The sequence below is a fragment of the Manacus vitellinus genome, unplaced genomic scaffold (genome assembly GCF_001715985.3).
Source record: "Manacus vitellinus isolate BGI_N305 unplaced genomic scaffold, ASM171598v3 scaffold_54_pilon, whole genome shotgun sequence".
Lineage (NCBI taxonomy): Eukaryota > Metazoa > Chordata > Aves > Passeriformes > Pipridae > Manacus > Manacus vitellinus.
Window position 1 is genome coordinate 2,969,433 of NW_021940645.1, and position 19,593 is coordinate 2,989,025.

Consider the following 19,593-nt stretch of genomic DNA (forward strand, 5'->3'; position numbering starts at 1 on the left):
TTTTTCCCCCTAGATACTAAATATTCAGGGATGAAGTCTGTTCTCCTCAGGCCACCTTCAGAGTTGGTTTTGCAAGACTGATTTTTTGGTCTTTTACATGCTGGAGAACATCCAAAAAATACACTGGTAGATGTTTTAAATCTAAAGCTAAGGAAAATGCCTTTGTATTTAACAAAGTATTGGCTTAAATCTGACTGTACTTACATTATGCCAACAGTGGTGTAAGCCAATTAGCCTCAGAATAGTCATTCCTAATTTTATTCCATGTGAAATGAAGCAAGCTGTGCATTATGTGTTTTTTGGGATATGGGTATCAGGATATTTTATTGGTCTGGTATGTATACAGTATGAGAAAACCACCTGTTCATGCTACATTTCTGCTTTGCTGCATAAAGGAGTGACAGTGGCTTGCACAGTAATTCCAAAGCAGCACAAACCAGCTAAAGCTGGGAGTGATGAACAGTGTGCTCACACTGGACTGTGGTGTATTTGCTAATAACAAATAGCAGTAATGGGCTAGGATGTTTATTTTAACTTAGTTTTTCCCAAAGCTTAAAATACCCACATTTTGCTCTTTTCTTGGTTGAAGACTAATCCATTTTATTTTGTGCAAAATAAAGAGGAAGAGATCCAGGATCAGTTAATAAACTTTTCTTCTTACTTAGCTGCACAGAATGCTGGTGACAGAACTGGGCACTGAACCTTCCAACTTGCTGCTGTGACATTTCTGTATCTGGGACCGACAGAAAATACTGGACAGCAAAGTTATGCTGACATCTCAAGTGGATTTGTCTCCTTCTGCTTTTGCCTGGCAGAACCTTTGATATTACTGCTTCTTTCTACATACAGTCCTTTTCCCTTGGCTCATCCAACAGCCTTTTTCATGATCAAAGCCACTCTAATGAGCCAAGCTGTAGTAAAGGCTTTGCATTTCTGCATTTTCACGGTAAAACAATATCACAGATCACCTTCTGCAGCTACTGGTCAGACTCTCAGATAAAAATCCTACATTAAGCCAAATGTATCAGTTTGTTACAGGAACTGGTAGAGGTATATTAGGAACAAGCTTCAGCCTGTAAGCACATTAGTGATCCTATATCCATTTCAGGTTTATGCAGGACAGCTGGAATTATTTACAAAGAAACAATGTAATAGTATCATTTTCTGACTACTCCAGGCCTCTACCTTACATATAAAATAATATTTTAAAGGCAGAACAACCATCCCTAAAATACAACTTAATTAGAGGAATACGTTTGCATATAAAAATGTTAAAAGATAAAAATCATTATGTGCACACACTAAGAAAAGCTCAGTCAAGCTTTTGAGATGCAAAGAGGCTACTACAGCTTCCTTCAGAAAGAATAAAGCTTTGCTTCTCCTTATGTTTCATATGTGATGAGAAAATTCCCCCCAGTTCAGAGCCACACATTACTTTAGTTTGATTCTAAATATGGACATGTATGAAACACCCAAGTTGCTGCTCACAGAGGTCACAGGGTGAGAAGCCAGTAACCCAAATCACCTGGCATGCACTTGTGGGACAGGTATTTACTGCCCTTGACCTACAATGTGAAAAGTAACTCACACTGGAATGAAAAAGATCCACGTTACAAACTATGACTCACTCTTCATATTTATTAATACTCTCCAGAGCTTCCAGCACATCACAGCACGCTCTTAACAGGCCACCAATTTTTACCCTGGGTCAAGGTGATAAAGCTTTAATGTAAAGTGTATCAGAGAGACAGGTGCTTTGCTATTCTTCACAGATCGAGGAAATAATTTTAAAATTAATTTTAGTTCCTTGATAGAATTTTCCGGAGGATTTAGCTAAACCTCTAGTAGCAATTCACACAAGTTTAAATCATTTAGTGAAAAGGACATGGTATTGAAATATGAAATATACCTAAGATCAGCCCCCACACCTGAATTTTTCTAACAACTTTTACCACACTAAGCACAAGTTCATGAATTCACAATGAATTCACAGCTGGAGCACCATGATATCACAATCTTTACACAGCATCTCATGTTTTACTATACGATAAGAATGTCCCCAACGAAGTCAAGAGCTGATCTTGCAGAGCTCACAGTGCTTTCCCTGTGCATTCTATCCCAAATATCCACTATGAGATTGAGATTATCATGGATAATACCAAGTCCCAAGGTAGTTACAGGTTCTGTGTGTTATTCTCCAGAGAGCAGGAGAGATGCCTCTCAGTTCATGGGTAACAGTCAAGTGGGAGTGGGAATGACAGCATTCCTGAGCTCTGAATTTTCTCTGCAAGTAAACAGAGATCTCAGAAGAGTTACCTGAGAAGACACATTATTTAGTCCCTCAGGGCACTTTCATCTTTCCAGAATGTTCCTGGGCTGCAGAATAAAGCTGATTTTTAAAACTTTCTTATTTGCTTATCAGTGCTACAGATATTACAGGCAGATAGACAGAAACTCTCCAAAATTGTGGTCAAACTAAAAAAAAATAAAAATCTCAGATGGTTGTTCTAAGGTAGAACTTTGCTTTGTAATTCAGGGCACTGCCACAGGCATGCACTAAAATGTTCACATATAAAGGGGACATAAAACACAAAAAAGCAGCAGAGTGAAGACAGGGAAGTGTTTTCTGCAGGTACATCTTTTTTGCACCCCACTAATCACTGTGATATCATGTAGCCCTATTGCAATGCCCTCTGGCATGAAAAGAAAGGCTCACATAGACTTTGATGAGTGATGGATGCAGCTGTGTTGTAATTCTGATAACAAAGTCACAATGCTGAGCTATCCAAAATACAGTCACTTTACCATCACCCTTGCAGATGTTAAGGAGGGTTGTGAAGATAATGGGAAAAAGACAGTGAGATATACTCCCAGGAAACTCTGCATATTGAAAAAAAGACAAGGATTAGTATTCTTCAAGAAAATTATAAATTAAGAGAGAAGCATTCTGAGGTTTATTTTGCTGATTTTGTTAACTGAAATAATTTTCTTCTAAACAGTAATTGCTTTTCTTAATTATCCAAGTATGAGAAGGGAGGATAAGATTTTTGCAGATAACTTAATTAGGATTGTTAATGCCGAGTCCTCAAGAGAGTTACAATGAATCATATAAACTGCCTGAATCATCTAGAACACGTATTTATGCTCTTTTATAAGGATAAAATATCCTTAGTTTGCTACAACTTAAAACCCCTTGGTTTTCTCTTGCAAAGAGCTCCTTCAAAGAGATATAAAGTACTTGAAGATATGCATTTGCTATCAGACCTCAGTGGACTGTCTAAATTTTCTGGTTTTCCTTATATAGCCAAGTCCCTAGTGTCAAAAGTACACGTTTCCCCATATTCATAATAAGAAATTCATCTTCATTAAAAAAAAAATCCAAAACACAAATAAACTAAAAAATTACATTTGTTTGCCAATTAATACACGAAGGCAGGAAAATTAGGAAAACCTGTTTCTCATTGCTCTTTCTCACGTACTGTAGTCCAAGGTCCTCATTTTACAAACCTTCTAACAAAACAGTTGATCTGCAACAGAGTAATATGTGAAACCTTGGACAGCATGGGGTCAAACTATCTGCAGATTGTTCATTGGGTACATACAAGTTAACAGCAAAGCTAATGGATGCAAGACAGACAACGTCCAAACCAGATAATGTCCAAAATACTGCAATTTTGACTCATTTTGCATAGAAAAGCCAATACATTAAGGTAGGAAATTACAGCAGGACATTCCAGTAGCCGAGAACATCAGATCTGCTGGTCCAAGACATTTGTCTTTAGCAAAGAACCAAAGATCAGACCTGGCTGACAGCAGCTGCTCTAAGGGCCAACAGCAACACTTGGTTCTGTGAGACTGCAGGCATCAGTAAAAACTGCTGAGTGTCAGAACCCCAAGATGATCACAGTCACTTCAGTCCTAGTGTTCCTCCTCATGCTCTGGTGACTATTGCCAACCCATCTTCAGATACCAAAGCACAAGACTTATCCTGTGATGATAATGTGGATATATCTTGGGGGCTACTGGAAAATTTAATGATTGTTCCACACCTTAATCATGATTACCAGATAAAAGCACAATAGGGTAGGTACTATTACACTCATTTTTCAGCAAATTCATTACTTATTCAAATATTAAATACGTTACCTACCCTCTAGGAAGTCCACCTTCTGAAGCCCTTCGGTTGAGACTTAATTTATGCATCTCAGCCATTTCCCTGAGAGTCTCTGCTGAGTAAAGGCCAATGGGGTTGTTATACTGCCTTGCAGGGCTCAGCTGGTGTGCAGGGCTATTGCCACCAGCCAGCACGGGGCTTGGCTTGGAACCTAGAGTGCTCTTTGCAGGTGAAATGTCAGGAGTCACAGACTGAGAGGACATGGAAGATCTAACTGTGGTAGTCTTTAAGGAGGAAGAACTATTTGAAAAGCTGATCTCTTGCTGGTTGAGGTAGCCTGAAAACGTTCCATTGGTTGCTAAACCACTACCCACAGGCCCAGTCGCCGTGTTAGTTAGAGGGCTGAAGGTTGTTCTGTTGCCATTGATTTCCCAAGCAGGTTCCTGTAGTAGCAAACATGCAGGCCAAGAAAAGAAAAAAAAAGAAAAGAGCAATCATAGAACACATGCAAAAATAACATCTGCAATTACTGCTTTAAACAAATTGATAAACTTGCAATAAATAGATTGGGGCCAAAGCATTCAAACTTCCCGGGAAGATTTTCAACAACGAAATGCATTGTTTCCAAATAAGGGAAGCAAAACATACTCAGGCATTTTTTTACTGGGTTTTAGTTGAAATCAACAAATAAAGCTTAACATTAAAAGAGCATTTGCTATCAGTCAACCTCACAGCAATAATTTTATATAAACACAATGCTGCCCAATAATTTTTAGTATATTTAAAAACCTGCAAAAAACATCTTGAGGTCAGAATCATTTTAGATAATATACAAACATAAAAGTCAATGCCATTATTAGAAATACATAATGATTCTAAACCACACCATTTTCCATTTTCTACTTTCCATGAGTGCACTGTGAGTTATGGAAGCTCACACATGGCACTGCTTTCCTGGGCTCTGGTTCATGCTAATTAGGCCATGCAGCAGGGTTAGCAGATAGACCAACAGGTTTGAGGACAGGCACTGCTCCACAGACAAGATGTTTCTATGGATCATTCCTGCATAATTTGAGGGAATGTATGCATGACTACATTGATGATGTGTGCATGATCCCACTGTCATGTCCCAGATAATATTCCCAACTAGGACACCAGGGTGCAAGTCACAGGAATCTCTCCTGCAATAGCTATACCTAAAGAAGTCTGTGCTGGTGCTCAAACTGGAAACCATCCAGAAAATAATCATCCTGGAAAAACACAGTCCTACACTTCAGTTTCATAAATGATTCACTATTAATGCAACTTAGTTAAACCAAAATAAAGGTGATATTAAAAAAAGAAAAATAGTGCTTTATCAGCAACACAATGCAGGTGATAAGTTGTCATGTGAGTTCTGAGGCATGTTCATGTAAAACTTCTGTGCTTTTGTTGCCTAGAAACACCTTATCACTGCTTCAAACTCCTTCTGGTGCAACACCTGGGCCTGAAGGGTACTCAGCACCTTGTGGGAGGCACAGAGCACCATTAGGGTTAAATAGCCTCCTCTCCTTCCAGCCACTGGCAGCGTGTAGTGACCACAGCTCTGTACTTTCTGGAAGCCAGTCTACCTGAAATAAGGACAATTTCATTACAGAAAAATAGGACATTCTCTTTCGGGTGGGCATTTTATACCTTTACTCTTGATTTTGCTATTCTTTCACTTCTAAAGGCTTGGTGACAGGAATATGAATAGCTAGATTCTGATGCTGATTGTCTTTAACATCTCTTTAATGTTTGCCATTTTAGCACCCTGAATGCCCGAACTCATTAGCACCTTCTAAAAGAATGAGTTACATAGTTTCAAAAGCTGTTCTATTCCTCACTTCTGTTTGTCTGTAATTATGTTCTTTGCATTAAAAAAAAAAAATAAATCTACAGCTGAGCTATCCAATGAACTATTTGAATGCTTTGCAATTTATAGATTTTTCTAGAGTTGGGATATTCTAGTTTATTGCAATAGCTCCTGGCTCCAGCCTGACTTGGGCTCCATTGCTTTTGTTACAGGAAAAGGATCACTTCAGCCTCTCTCTGTGGACCTGGACATGCTGCAGCCATAGGCAGGATCCAGATGCTCACAGTTAAGAGGCCCAGCAGGAATTCTGCCTGCTGCAGTCCAGCTCAGGGGAGGGGGACAGGCAGGGGACACTGTCCTGAAGAGGGAATGGAGCCACAATCCGGCCTCAATGAAAGCCAGTTCAAGAGCAGGTGGTGGCCTGCAGTGACATTTTGCCTCATTTGGGCTCAATCACCATCTTTAACATCTTACACTCATCTTCCCCACAGCCTTGCATGAAACACAGGCCTGAGAATAATCTGCCCTCTGATCTTGTACTTTTGCCACTATTAGTTATCATTAATGTAATTTACTAATTTTGATACTAAGGTTCACTAGAAAAATAAATATTTATGTTGTCCTCTTGGATTTTTCTATGAGAGCATACATTTGAAAAAAAAAATCAAGATAACATGGCCTGATTAATTAAAATTTATTGGAAAAAAACACCCTAAAGGTCTAAGGATATAACATTAAACACATTTAAGATATTTTGATTCAAAAAAGTAAGACAGATAAAATGAACTGAGATAATTTTTCTCGGTTATAAACAGGAAGAGATTTTAGCTGGCATTAATAGCTGCCTGAGGCTGTAGGAACAGATAATCCTAAAAGCATTTTTCAGACTATGCCTTTTTAAATAACTACATTTGAAATACATACTTTGGTCACTATAAACTGACACTGAAAACAGCAAACAGCCTCCCTCTCAGTGGCTTGTTGCAAGCTTTGAGATATCATTAAATAAACAGAAAACAGAGGTTGTCTATAAAAATGTGTTGAAAAAGAAGCACAAATGCACAAGGCCTCGTTCAAAAATTAAGTCATCACTTGTGCAAATGAGTTTTACATGCCAGCAGAGAGACACAAAACAATTATTAAAGAGAAAATAAGTATAGAGGCAAGAGAGAAGAAAAAGGATATCCTAGTTATATTTGTTTGTTACCCTGAAAACTCTGTGACTTTGTTAACTGTGGGTTTCCTTTTTAAACCTCAAAATAAAAAGGACATGCAAGGAGAGCTGATCAAAAAGTATCAGTTGCAATTGTTAATGAGAGAAATGTCAGATTTTTTTTAATCCTAATGCATTTTCAAAGTTTTTGTGTTACTGGACAGTAACAGTAGGCAAAGGGAAAATTATAGGATAGCCATAAAAATGATGGTTGATAATTTTGCTCACCTTTATGATGTGGATGGAATTTTGGTTTCACTCCTCAAACAATTACTAGCTGGAACACCAGCATGATGGGAACCCAACACTAGAATTCCTAAGAACCCAGCAGTGCCAGGTTTGCATTCTCCATTTTGAGGAAGTGCATCAGAGAGCAGCTGTATAACTTCTTCTAAGGAATTAACTGCCCAATCATCAGCATATTTAGCTCTTTCCTTTTGTGTTTGACAAAGAATCCCTCATTCAGCTTATTCCTGGTAGGGTATTTTTGAATTTTTTTCCCCCTGTCCAATGGCAAAACCAGATCAATGCAGCATTTCTGAAACCATTTCTGTCTGCGAGGGGCAAATTTCTAACAGTGAGCAGCAGCCCAGCTTTGGGCAGCGCATCGCATGGAATGCAGCCAAACCTGGAATGCAGTCACAAACGTTCCCCGTTTCCCGTCTCTCATCCCGCTCCGTTTCAGTTTCCGTGTCTGGAAAGGCAAGCTGACATTCCCAACTCCGCCAGTCTGCTGCTACCCCTGCAGCCACCAGAAGAGGAGGCTCTGACACTAAGCAATGGCCTTCCCTCGAGAAAGATGCCGGGATCGGGCAGTGATCCCTCGCCACAAGAGGAAAAGTGCGTTTTAATTTCCCAGCGTCATGTCAGCGAATGAGCTTAAACCTGATAAATGTAGAGGAGTTTCATTCTGAAATATTATTATTATATTTCTTTTTATAAACATCCAGTTTCTGTGAAAGGCAAAAACTCATTAGGGATCAGAGAAGCAAGAAACAAATTTATATTGGAAGACATGATACCAAGTTTTGCAGATCCTCTTCCTCTGACAGCTCATTCTCTATTTATCTATTTATCTATTTATCTATTTATCTATTTATCTATTTATCTATTTATCTATTTATCTATTTATCTATTGCTATGACTCGACAGTTCTTCACCTTTTGCACTTCTGGGAGAACAATTTTAACAGTATACTAATGAATTTGACCACCCAACATGTCCCAGAAGCAGTTGTTGCTTTTAAACATTTTATAGAAAGAAGGTAATGGAGACACCAAATGACTCTGCTCAAGGATATCCAACAAACTGCTTTTGGCTGAGCCAGCTCTTCCATCCTATGCTTTACTTAAAATGTCAGTCATCTCTTCTTCTATTTTCTCTTAGCCATATAGGTTCCCAAATTTGGCAGAAAAAAATCATGAGTATTACAAGATCCTCACTGGGACTCCAAAAGCACTATTTCATAAACATCACAGTCACACTGTTAAAGAGGCTGTCAATACCTTCATGCAAAGGGACAAATGTTAAAGCTGTGAATGTTTTGAACTGCACTGAGCTGAATCTTCACCTGTGTTGTGTCACCCCTGAAGAGCTGCAGGAACTCTGACTGATGATGGCTTAGTTTCAGTCCTTGGACTCATGTTTATGCTTATTGTTATTTGAATGCTTTCAACATTAACTTTGTCCTTCTAACTGTGCTACACCTGCACAAAAGACTACTAAATCTTTTGACTAATTAAGAAAGACTGACTAAACTAAATGAGCATTGTTTTCAGTTTGAGATTAGTGTCAGATAAGGATATAGTGCAAATAAATCAATTGTGTATTTCCAATAATAGCTCTACAGCTCAGTTGGTGCCTTATTTATGGTTGCAGAACCTTTATCATCCATAGCATTGATCAGCTTTGTGAAAGAATGACTGACCTTTGTGACAGAATGTATGCCTATTTTCCTAAAACACAAAAATCCCAAGACCACAGTACTCGAAGAAGAAATGCATGCTTGAAAGTTAGTGGAAGCTGCAATCAGATCAGCATTATGTACAAGAGAATTTCAGGTTTAAACTAGACACTGAACTTGCACATGCAGATTGTTTAGCTCACACTGACATGCCTTAACCTTAGCCAGAGAAGGGTGAGAAAAACTTCTCTTGATGTTTGAGGATGACACTGTCACGACTGTCTTGTAATGCAGTTTTTTGCTGGTTTTTTTTTTTGAAATACAGTCAAATTCACTTCATGTGAGCCATCAGTCTAAACACTGTCAAGCAGTGATGTGGAGGTGACAGCTTCTCTCTATGTGTCACAGAATTCCTCATTTCTACAATGATACTGTTACTAGAAATAATAAAGGGACAAGCAAAGAAATCTTGAATTTTAAAGTATATTTACTGTACCATACCTTACTGCAACATCACCACACCATTGTTTATCAGTAAAGAATTTTTATTCTGGATTTTGAGGCTTCTCTGATGGTTCAATGCCTTCATTCCCTTCCAAACTACCTCCAGAGAAGAATTCTTCTTCACTTAAAAATTGCTGTTGTCTACTAGTGTAGACCAGTGGCATAAATGTCCCTCCTCTTGATCTACAAAGGGTTCCCACTCCAGCACTCTACTGGTACCACTTCCCTCTGGGCCAAAGACCCTACACCTAAGATACTTCTGAATAGACTGTTTCCCACCATACCTTATCCTGGATGCCACCCTTTTCCTCCAGAAAGGTTTCAGTAACTCTTTTCCAGCTGGCAGCACTATCTGCAGCCCGTTCAGAACAGCTCCTATAAACATTTCCTAAGCACCAATACACAGAATTCTCAAAATCTGAGACAGCAAGCTCCTGAAAATGGGTGGAGTCCTTTGATCCTCACCTCTCTCTGAAGGGTTAGGATAGAAAATATAAAATATCCTTATGGTTTTCATGCCAAAGGCTCTTTTAGGACCTTTAAGAAAACCCTACAGTGCAAAGAGTTAACTTTTTTATATGGTAGATAGTTAAGGGAGGAAAATGTTTTGTGTGATAAACAGGTTTGAATACCTATGGCAGTAATTTTAAAATTGACACTTGACAAGGAAGAAATGCAGAGTCACAGAGTCATGAAAATCCCATATATAAAAGCTCTGTGTGACTGTGGTGGAAGCAGACAAATGTTTCCTACCTGTGCAGGTGCCAAAGAGAGTCTCAAAAGGTGGCTGTCAGTCTTGTGTTTGTGAGTAATTCTGAAGAGACATATCTACCCTCTGCCTTGAAAATTAAAGCATTCTGTGTAATTCTTGAGGGGAAATAAGAAATATCTCCCCTTCCTGTCCCTATTACTTTGCTGGTGCAGTCAAACACCAGTCTAACTAAAAAAATGATCCATGGCTTTTGTTACAGCAATTTCACAATACTGTTTGGTGACTCTTCCAGTAACTTTCTCCAAGATAACTTTTATAAAATCATGATATAAGCAGAAACAACTCTGAGCAGGATAAATCTTTAATTTCATCATCCCTTGCCAAAAAGTTTACAAGATCCAGTCTGAAACAACATTATTTTTGTCTCAACTAATAAATGGACAGTCAGGTTCATTTAAAATTTCACAAAATAAAATTGAATCAAATGATTCTCCCCAAGTGCATTCTCCTCTGTTAGTTTGAACCTATTTGAAGCAGCTTCAGGGATGATGTTACCTTCTGCTCTGAATTTGGAAGGCATAGTGTTTATAAAAATTACTTAAAATTGATCTGTGGATGTCAGAACTGCCAAAACCAGTAGAACATCATCTAATTCCCCATGTGTTTTTATCTTTTGCTTCTTATTTTTTTAGTGCATGGTAGAGATGAAACTGGCACTGACAGAAGGGATAAGTTGCAGCAATGGAGATTTTACCTCCTCTCCTTTTAGCTAATGAAACGTGTCAGCAATACAAACATCCTAATATCCTACCCAGGGCTTGAGCCTAAGGATATACACCATCTTTCAGGTATCCTTGCTCCTCAGTGCCTCCAAAGATACAGAAGATGAGTTGCCAGGTACAGTCAACTAATGCTGTTTGTTCTAAAATGAATGTTTATTTTATGAAAGATGATGAGCTTTGACAACAGAAACCAAGCCATCCATTTCCTCTGCCACTGGCTGTTATTCATTACATTGACTTATCCTCTTTATTTTTTTATTCTCATTTCTTGAGTGCTGTGACAAGAGAGCAGTATGATGTAAGCTTTCAAAAGGCCTCATGTCCTCTTTCCAAGTCAGTGTCTGTTCAGTTCTAGTCAGGATTTGGAGAGACTGAGGTACAGGCTAATGGTTTTCCCCCAATAATCTACAAAAGCTAATGTATGTTTTGAGAAGCTTTAGTAGCCTCTTGCAGCCTAGAGGAAAACAAGCTGCTCAGAATGGGTTAGACAAAATCACATCAGAGGCTGGCTGGAGGGTTTGGTCCTGCAAATCAAAAATTAGGAAAATACAGATCACTAATTGCATTGCAGCAGTTTGCTGCCTCTGCATTCATTCAGTGCTTACTTATTTGGGGCAGGGAGAAGCTGTTTCCTGTAGTAGGTATTTACCTTCACTGCAGCAGATAAAAATGGTGTTCATTTTGGCTGAGAATATGCCACTTACCTTCTGGTGGGGGATTACAGCCCGGGGAGAGTCAATTCTGGGAGCTGTGGTTGAAACTGGCACTGGACGCTTAGATCTGGGGATCAAAAAAAAGAATAAAAGATGAGCAATTTGGACTTCTATTTTTCAGCTCTAATTTCTTGCCAAAATGCTGCTCCATCAGGAGTGAAAGTTCAGCATAGCCTAGACTTTTTCTATCAATCATTGCGCTTTCTCCACATCCTCCTTTACAAAGGTCTTATACGTGAGAAATAGTTTGAGAAAGTTTCTCTGAGTGATGAAAACCCACCAGTTATGGAAGCAGCCTCTGACTTGGGAGATCATCTGTTTTCCAATACCTTGTGACAAACTGCATTTTCATAGATGAGAATCAGCCACAACTGGATAAATTCAGGTTTGGGCAGCGCACTGGGAAAAGGGACTTAGTGGTGTTTTAAAATGCAGAGGCTAAGCTTCAGTGCTGAGGCATCTCAAGATCAGCTCCTTAAAAGATTATTATTTAATAGTTTCAACTGTAGAGCAACTGCAATGATTTAAACATCTCTGCAGGAGGAAACATGGGCTTCATTTCAGACAATTTAGTTTCACAAGGAGCAGAACACTACTGAATTAGCTACTCTAAATGCCTTTCACCTGTATTTGACACATACTTCATCATTTAGAAACCAAAGATAAACCACACTAAAATGCTTCCAAAACACAGAGTTTGCCCTTTCATTGGTAAAAAACCAAGAAAGCACAGTCACAACTGCTAACTGAAGCACTTGTAGGATGCTCAGGTAAGTGAAGATGTATTTGTGGGAGGTGTTGTACAAATCTGCATAGTGCTGAACATTCCACTGAAATCTTTCCAACACACATGGGATCACCAGAGAAAATGAAATGAAAAATGCAAAAATAGTCAAAAGAATCAGAATTTTACAAGTAATATCCCATTGCCAACCCACAGATCAGGGTGATGCCTCGAATTCTAATCTTTAAAAAGTACATTGCAAAATTAGGACAGGGACAAATATGAAATAAAAATACTTAAAAGCTTACAAATCAAGTAGAGATGACTGAGACATTTGGCACTGTTTGCTTTAGACAGGAAATGAATAATGGAATACAGAGGCTTAGAAAATAATGAAAGCTAGAAAAAGGGAAATAAAGCTACACTTGTGGACATTAAGTGAAATTGAAGACAACACATATAAAATTGATAAAGGCAAACATCTTTTCCCAGAGTACTTGATTAACCTGAGGTGAAACTCATTGTCACAAAACAGCATTGAGACTATGAGAATAGCAGGATGTCAGAAAGGATGAGATAGTTATGGTTACAACAAAACCCCCAAGAGCAGCTTTAGACTGTGTATAATAAATAAACATATAGATTCTCATTTTTCAAGGCACAGCTTAAAAGACTGATAGGGAGAGACCTTCTCTGTTAGGTTCATTATTTCCTTCCTGAGGGCTGTGTTGCACTTTCCTCTGAAACACTTAGCAATGGCATCTATCAGAGGGAAAGCTGAGCTAGACAAAAACTGGGCTCATCCACAGTGGCAACCCCTGCACCAGTACCGAGCTTCACGCTGAGCTCTGTGTTCAGCTTTTGCTGCCACACACATTTTTCTGTAAACAGGAGTAAACAAACAAAAAAAGACCATCTAGGAGAAAGGAGCAATCCTTACAGGAACTAGAAGATTTCCACATAGAAGGTATAGAACTCTTGCTACTTTGAGAGCTGAAAACAAAGCCAGTGTAATAGATGCCTACTCACAACCAGATAGTGTGAAAATGAACAGTCTGAGGAGACAGTGAAAACTGGCATTTTGTTAAACAATATGTAATTAACCTGTGAAATTCACTGACAAAGTATTCCTGAAACAACAGGGTAGAAAATCGTTGAAGGCACTAATATTCATACTCATAGTTGAAATATATCACAATATACGCTCTAAGACATAATTATCTGAAAAAGATATACTTTCAAGTTCTAGGAACAAAAACTAATCACTAACTGCCTAGAACAAACTTTCCTCAGGCAAGTTACTAACTGATCTTCCCTCAGGAATAAGTGCCATACCCTTCCTCCAACTACTTTAGCTTACAAAGAGAAACAATAAATCATATTCATGAGACATGCACATGTATCATTAAAGACAGCAAAAAAGAGAAAAAAACCAACAACTGCAGCTCATAACACAGAGTTGCTGAAAACTGACAGTGACAATTTATGAACAGAGAAAGATTTAGGGGAAGATTCTGATCTTCTTTCCAGTGGTGTAATTTCCAAGTACACTCAGTTATTTCTGTGAAGTGACATGGGTGGGCCTGGGCACAGCACACTGAGTGTCCCTGGGCATACCCCACTGAGTGTCCCTGGGCACACCACACTGAGTGAGTATCCCTGGGCACAGCACACTGAGTGAGTATCCCTGGGCACAGCACACTGAGTGAGTATCCCTGGGCACAGCACACTGAGTGTCCCTGGGCATAGCACACTGAGTGTCCCTGGGCATGCCACACTGAGTGCCCCTGGGCATACCCCACTGAGTGTCCCTGGGCACAGCACACCGAGTGTCCCTGGGCACACCCCACTGAGTGTCCCTGGGCACACCACACTGAGTGTCCCTGGGCACACCACACTGAGTGAGTGTCCCTGGGCATAGCACACTGAGTGTCCCTGGGCACACCACACTGAGTGTCCCTGGGCACAGCACACTGAGTGAGTGTCCCTGGGCACAGCACACCGAGTGTCCCTGGGCACACCACACTGAGTGTCCCTGGGCACAGCACACTGAGTGAGTGTCCCTGGGCACACCACACTGAGTGTCCCTGGGCACACCACACTGAGTGTCCCTGGGCACAGCACACTGAGTGAGTGTCCCTGGGCACAGCACACCGAGTGTCCCTGGGCACACCACACTGAGTGTCCCCTGCTCTGCTCCCTGAGCATGAATTTTAGTGCCAGAGTTGCAGAGCCCTGGAAATGTGGTTTGCCATGAACAGAGGTGGAGCAAACAATGACACACTGCATGTTTCATGTGTAACTGGAAAATAGTTGTATTGCAGCAAAAGAACTTATTTACCAGACTGCTCCATCATTTCTGATGTTTATTGTATGTCTATTTTTTTCTCACTCATTACCTGACCACAGAAGATGATGTTAAAAAGCTGCATTCCTTCCATATTACTGATAAACTGCATCTGCCATTCACAGTGCTATCCAACCAAAATTTTTATTTGATACCAACCTTGGAGGTTTCAAGATGTCACTCAAAAACAATGAGGTTCCTACATAACTCTGCCCTGGATGTTTAAAGCTTTGATATTTAAAAACAGAATAATGAGACTTGCTAGATTTAGCAGAAGCTAAAGGGCAGGAAAGGTGAAATCAATTTGTGGAATGGAAGTCTATGCACTTGCAAAATAAAGTGATTATTTACATAAGAGTCATCACTCCGCTGGGAAAAACATCTGTAAGTTCAGAATATTTTTTTCCTCCCTCTTTTGCTAGATGAATCCAATCCTGCAGCAACAAGTTTGCTTTTCAAGTGATTATGGTGCTGTGGTAAACATATATGTCCAGGTTTACATTTTAATCCATTGATTGCAAAATTATTTTATTCCAAACACTGAAAGAGTGTACCTGCTCAGTAGGGCTATGAGAGGGATGAAAGCTCAAATTTCACAAATGACTACGATAATTTCAGATTTGAAACTGAAATTTCCCATCAAGATTCTTTTTCTTAAGCAATTAATTAGATTTCAACTCTCAGACATTTTCTTCTATATTTTCCAAGTTAAAAATGGAAACAAAGACCTCATTTCAAAATGAAAACTCAGAACAGTTCTAATGATGACCAAACACATCATTCCGGTATTTTTTTACACTTTTCTCCTTTCCTCAGATATATCCCTACTCTCCCTCAATACTGGTTCTCTTTTTAATGAGGTTCAAAACCAAGATGGATGTAGTTTTGCAAAGCAGTTCAATTTTGATAGCACTGCTGAAATGGCTGTCAAAATTCCTACTTCTTCCCACCTTCCTAGATACATCTTTAATTGAAGAGCACCTGACTTCAATCCTGATATTTTTGCACTCACAACAAAAGTTCATTAGGATCCAACTGCATTGAGGAGCTGCCTGCCTAAGGAAGGGCTGCAAAGGAGTTCTGTGATTCACTATCAGTTTAAATTGCATCCTCAGAGGAGAAAGTACAATATTGTACTTGCAGAGAGGTGAAATGATCTAAGAGATAATGGCTTTTTCATCTTCATGGGGCTTCTTTTCTATTATATCTTTACTAGTCAGTGCCTATCTTTCCTAATTCTCAGGACAGCTAAAATGAACATTTCTTTCTTACAGTAAGCTTTTGCTTTTATTTTGTGACATGAGCACTTTATACTTTGTTGAGCATTGTAATAACTGTGTCTTAATATTTCAACCACTAGAAGATGAAAAGGGTCAAGTTTATGGAAAGGTAATAAACCAGATTAGACTAGGATTAGCAATGCCTGGAACACTTCTTACATACTTTACCTATCACCTAACTAAAATGGAGTCATTCTGGAGTGGAGTGGGAATTTGAAGAATGCAAAACAACAGAGTATGTAGAATTGAGTGTCTGATATGTATTTGTTTTAATGCATTCTTATTCCTGACAATTTAGTGGGGATGATAGGAGTGTGGGGAAGAGACATAAAAAGGACCAACTAAGTATTCCCCAAGGTTATCAATTTAAGTGCTGAGATAGCAATGTGCTAGTTAAATCTTCAGCTAACCAGTGAATTAAGTAGCCAAACAGAAGCTTCTTCTTGCTTCTAAGTCTTGCACAGAAAATCTTGAGTCTCATGATACCATGGTTTAATTCTCTAAGCCCTGCCTGGGACATCAGCAACCACTCTTAGTGACTCCAATGAGAATCACAAAGACAAAGCCCTGAACATTTCACAGTACTTCAAATATAACTGCGATCCCTCTGGGGCTGGGATGAGACCTACTTTCCCTCTCTAAGGATATCATCTGTGCCTGCAATAAAATTGAAAAATATTTCCATCAGCAGTTTTGTTCTCTATGGCAAATGCAAATATTAGCATTTGGCTGGATGACTGATTCGTTAATTATTTCCCTGCACTGTGCTGCAATTACACTTTCCAGACCTAATGTTCATACCCACAGCTACACATGGACAAGAACTTCTCATGCACAAATGGCATCAGCCTAAAAGGAAGCAGCTCTCCAATCAAAAAGTTGTTTGTAAGTATGTAATACTCATTTTCCCTTACAAGGGATCTTAGTAAGAGGCAACCACAAACACTAAGGGACAGAGAGGCAATGGAAAAGGGAAGAAGCCTTGAAGATTTTTGTGAAAGAAAGGAAAGAAAGGGAACTGGAGCCAGTGTGTGTAAAGCTGAGATTTTTGCAAAGGCTCTCCTGGTCTCTCTTTGACCCTTTCTACTTCTGTGGCATCTCCACAGTGCCAGTTGCATCTTCCTAACTCCTACCCTCTCCCCTACTGTGCAAAATTCCTTTTTTCTTGAACTGCCCCACATTCTGCCCTCCAGTCTGTTCCTCCTAATGGACTAACTGGCTGTTGATGCCTCCCTCTCCTCTTAGTTAACTTGGTACCAACCCTAAAATTCTTCCATCCCAGCAGCACCTGTGGGCAAACTGGGAGGCTCTGGCAGTGTCCCTGCAGCTCTGCCCTGTGTGCGACAGTCATCCAGAGTTATAAGATGCTGAACACATGCCTGGCACTAACCCAACACGCACAGCAAGCTCCACACTTAACCTCCATGAACACCTTTGTTCAGGTAGATTATTTCTCCTTCTGTCTCCTTCTTCATGTCTTTGCACTATTTCTAAAACATTTCCAAAATTTTCCTCTCTCTATCACTACCAAAAACCCAGATAACCCACAAAAAAATGTGGATTCATCCCAGAGAAACTTCATTCAGTTACAGAACTTGTGCTGTTGTGGACTGAATTTGTATGTATTGCCATCAACACGGTTGAAGAAATACATTATTTTATATAAAAACCATAACTTTGTTTCTAAGTAACAATAAGCAGATCATAAGAATTTGAAGGTCAGTTTGCTTTAATGATGAGTTACCAAATAGATCACTCAGTTATACAGTGATTGCAACAACCTTGCTGACATCAGAATATCATCATCCCAATCTCTCACACAGCTAAGGTGCTACATTTTAAGCTTAAGTAAGGTATTACTAGTTTTGCTTAGAGCATTCATCCATAGATTACCATCACAATGCTACCTACCTGAATTTTTAATATTAACCCAAAGCAAATTCACATTTTATTTCAGATTGCATTACAGGACTTTTGCACAGCTTTTCTAGTTATCCATACTAACTCCACTTGAATAGCATGGGATTCACAAGTAAAATACATTTTAACTAGGCTGAAAAGGATTCTATTGGAGAGAGCATATGAGTTCTTTTTACTTTCTAGTTTTTATTTGCATGTTTTCTATGGCTGTTACAGATCTGGTAAAAGCATCAGGTGTTCCTCTCAAAGCTTGCTTTAAAATAACAGCAGAAACATTAAGGTGAATAGAAGTGGTACTTCCAGCCTAGTGCAGAAAACCCACAGTACTTGAAATACTCAGAAATATATAAGTAGGTATGGATTATAAATAAGAAGCCATTATTCTCACCTCAATAATAAATTGGCTAACTGCAGAAATGCAATCAAATTTATGGGAGAGGGATCAAAGCTTAATGGTGTATAACCTTCAGATATTGTGTCTTCCTTGAAATCTTACAGTTTGGCATAATTATTTATTGTTAATGATTTAATTATTAGATGATTATTTATAATTACTGAGAGATACTAAAAAATCTATTGAAGGTAAACATACAAATTAGAAAAAGATCAGAAGAAGTGTTTGGGTTATGAAAAGATCTAGTAGCGTAAAGCAAAGAATTAGCTATTATTAATAAGGAGCAGAAGAGACACTGAATAAAGGTTCAGTGCTTGGATGTAGCCTACCATACCCTGGTCCTGAGATGTGATGCAGCTCTCTTCAATAAACACAATAAATGACAATTCTGAAGAACTGAATATCAAATATTTAAATACCTGAAGTGAACCATAGTGATTTACTCTGATTATTTTTCCCCTCCCATACACATAGTGTACCTGAGACTTAGACTACCCCATTCCAGTATCATCAGGTTCCCCTGCAGCCCTGCAACTCTTGGCTTCTTAACAGCTCCCCTGAGGGTGAAAGCCATTCAGGTACAGATTTCAGAGCAGCACTGGGGACTGCTGCAGAGCATTACCCTGAAGAGCCAGCTCCAGAATCAGGAAGTTGCAGGTGAACTTCAAAGACATGATGACTCACAAAATAATAACATACGACTTTGTAACTGCCTTCTGTTCAATCAGAGGAGTTCGAGTGTTGTTCAAATCCAAACAGATTTCTAACACTACACAGAAAAACCTCTGTTTTCCCCTTACCACTCAACATTTTCTAAAAGCAAAAGCCCAGCTGTGGATACTTTAGGCATCCTGACCACAAATTACTTTTGGTAGTTTCCTGAGGCTATTAATGAGGTATATTTATTTAGCTGATTTTCCTGTAATTTCTCTTTGTTGGGATGTGGACCTTACAGTGTGTCACATGGTTTGTAAAGCATTTCTAATTGGCATATATGGAAGAGAAAAATTAGTAAACATGGATAATTAGATCTTAACTACAGGCTGCCTCATTTAGGCCTTCACTTTCTAACTTTCCACACTAAAACACTTGAGTTTTAGTGAGCTTTCCATTAAGGCCTATACCTGAGAGACTTTGACTGAAAACATAACTC

General features: G+C 39.1%; 1 protein-coding gene across 1 annotated transcript in view; it reads right to left on the minus strand.

Annotated features, from left to right (window-relative positions):
• LDB3 (LIM domain binding 3) overlaps positions 1–19,593 on the minus strand; it is a 74,588-nt gene that overhangs the window by 16,125 nt on the left and 38,870 nt on the right. Inside the window, exon 4 of the mRNA XM_008933661.2 lies at positions 11,767–11,842. Within this exon, the coding sequence (XP_008931909.1) occupies positions 11,767–11,842 (76 nt within the window). The remainder of the gene's footprint in view (positions 1–11,766; positions 11,843–19,593) is intronic.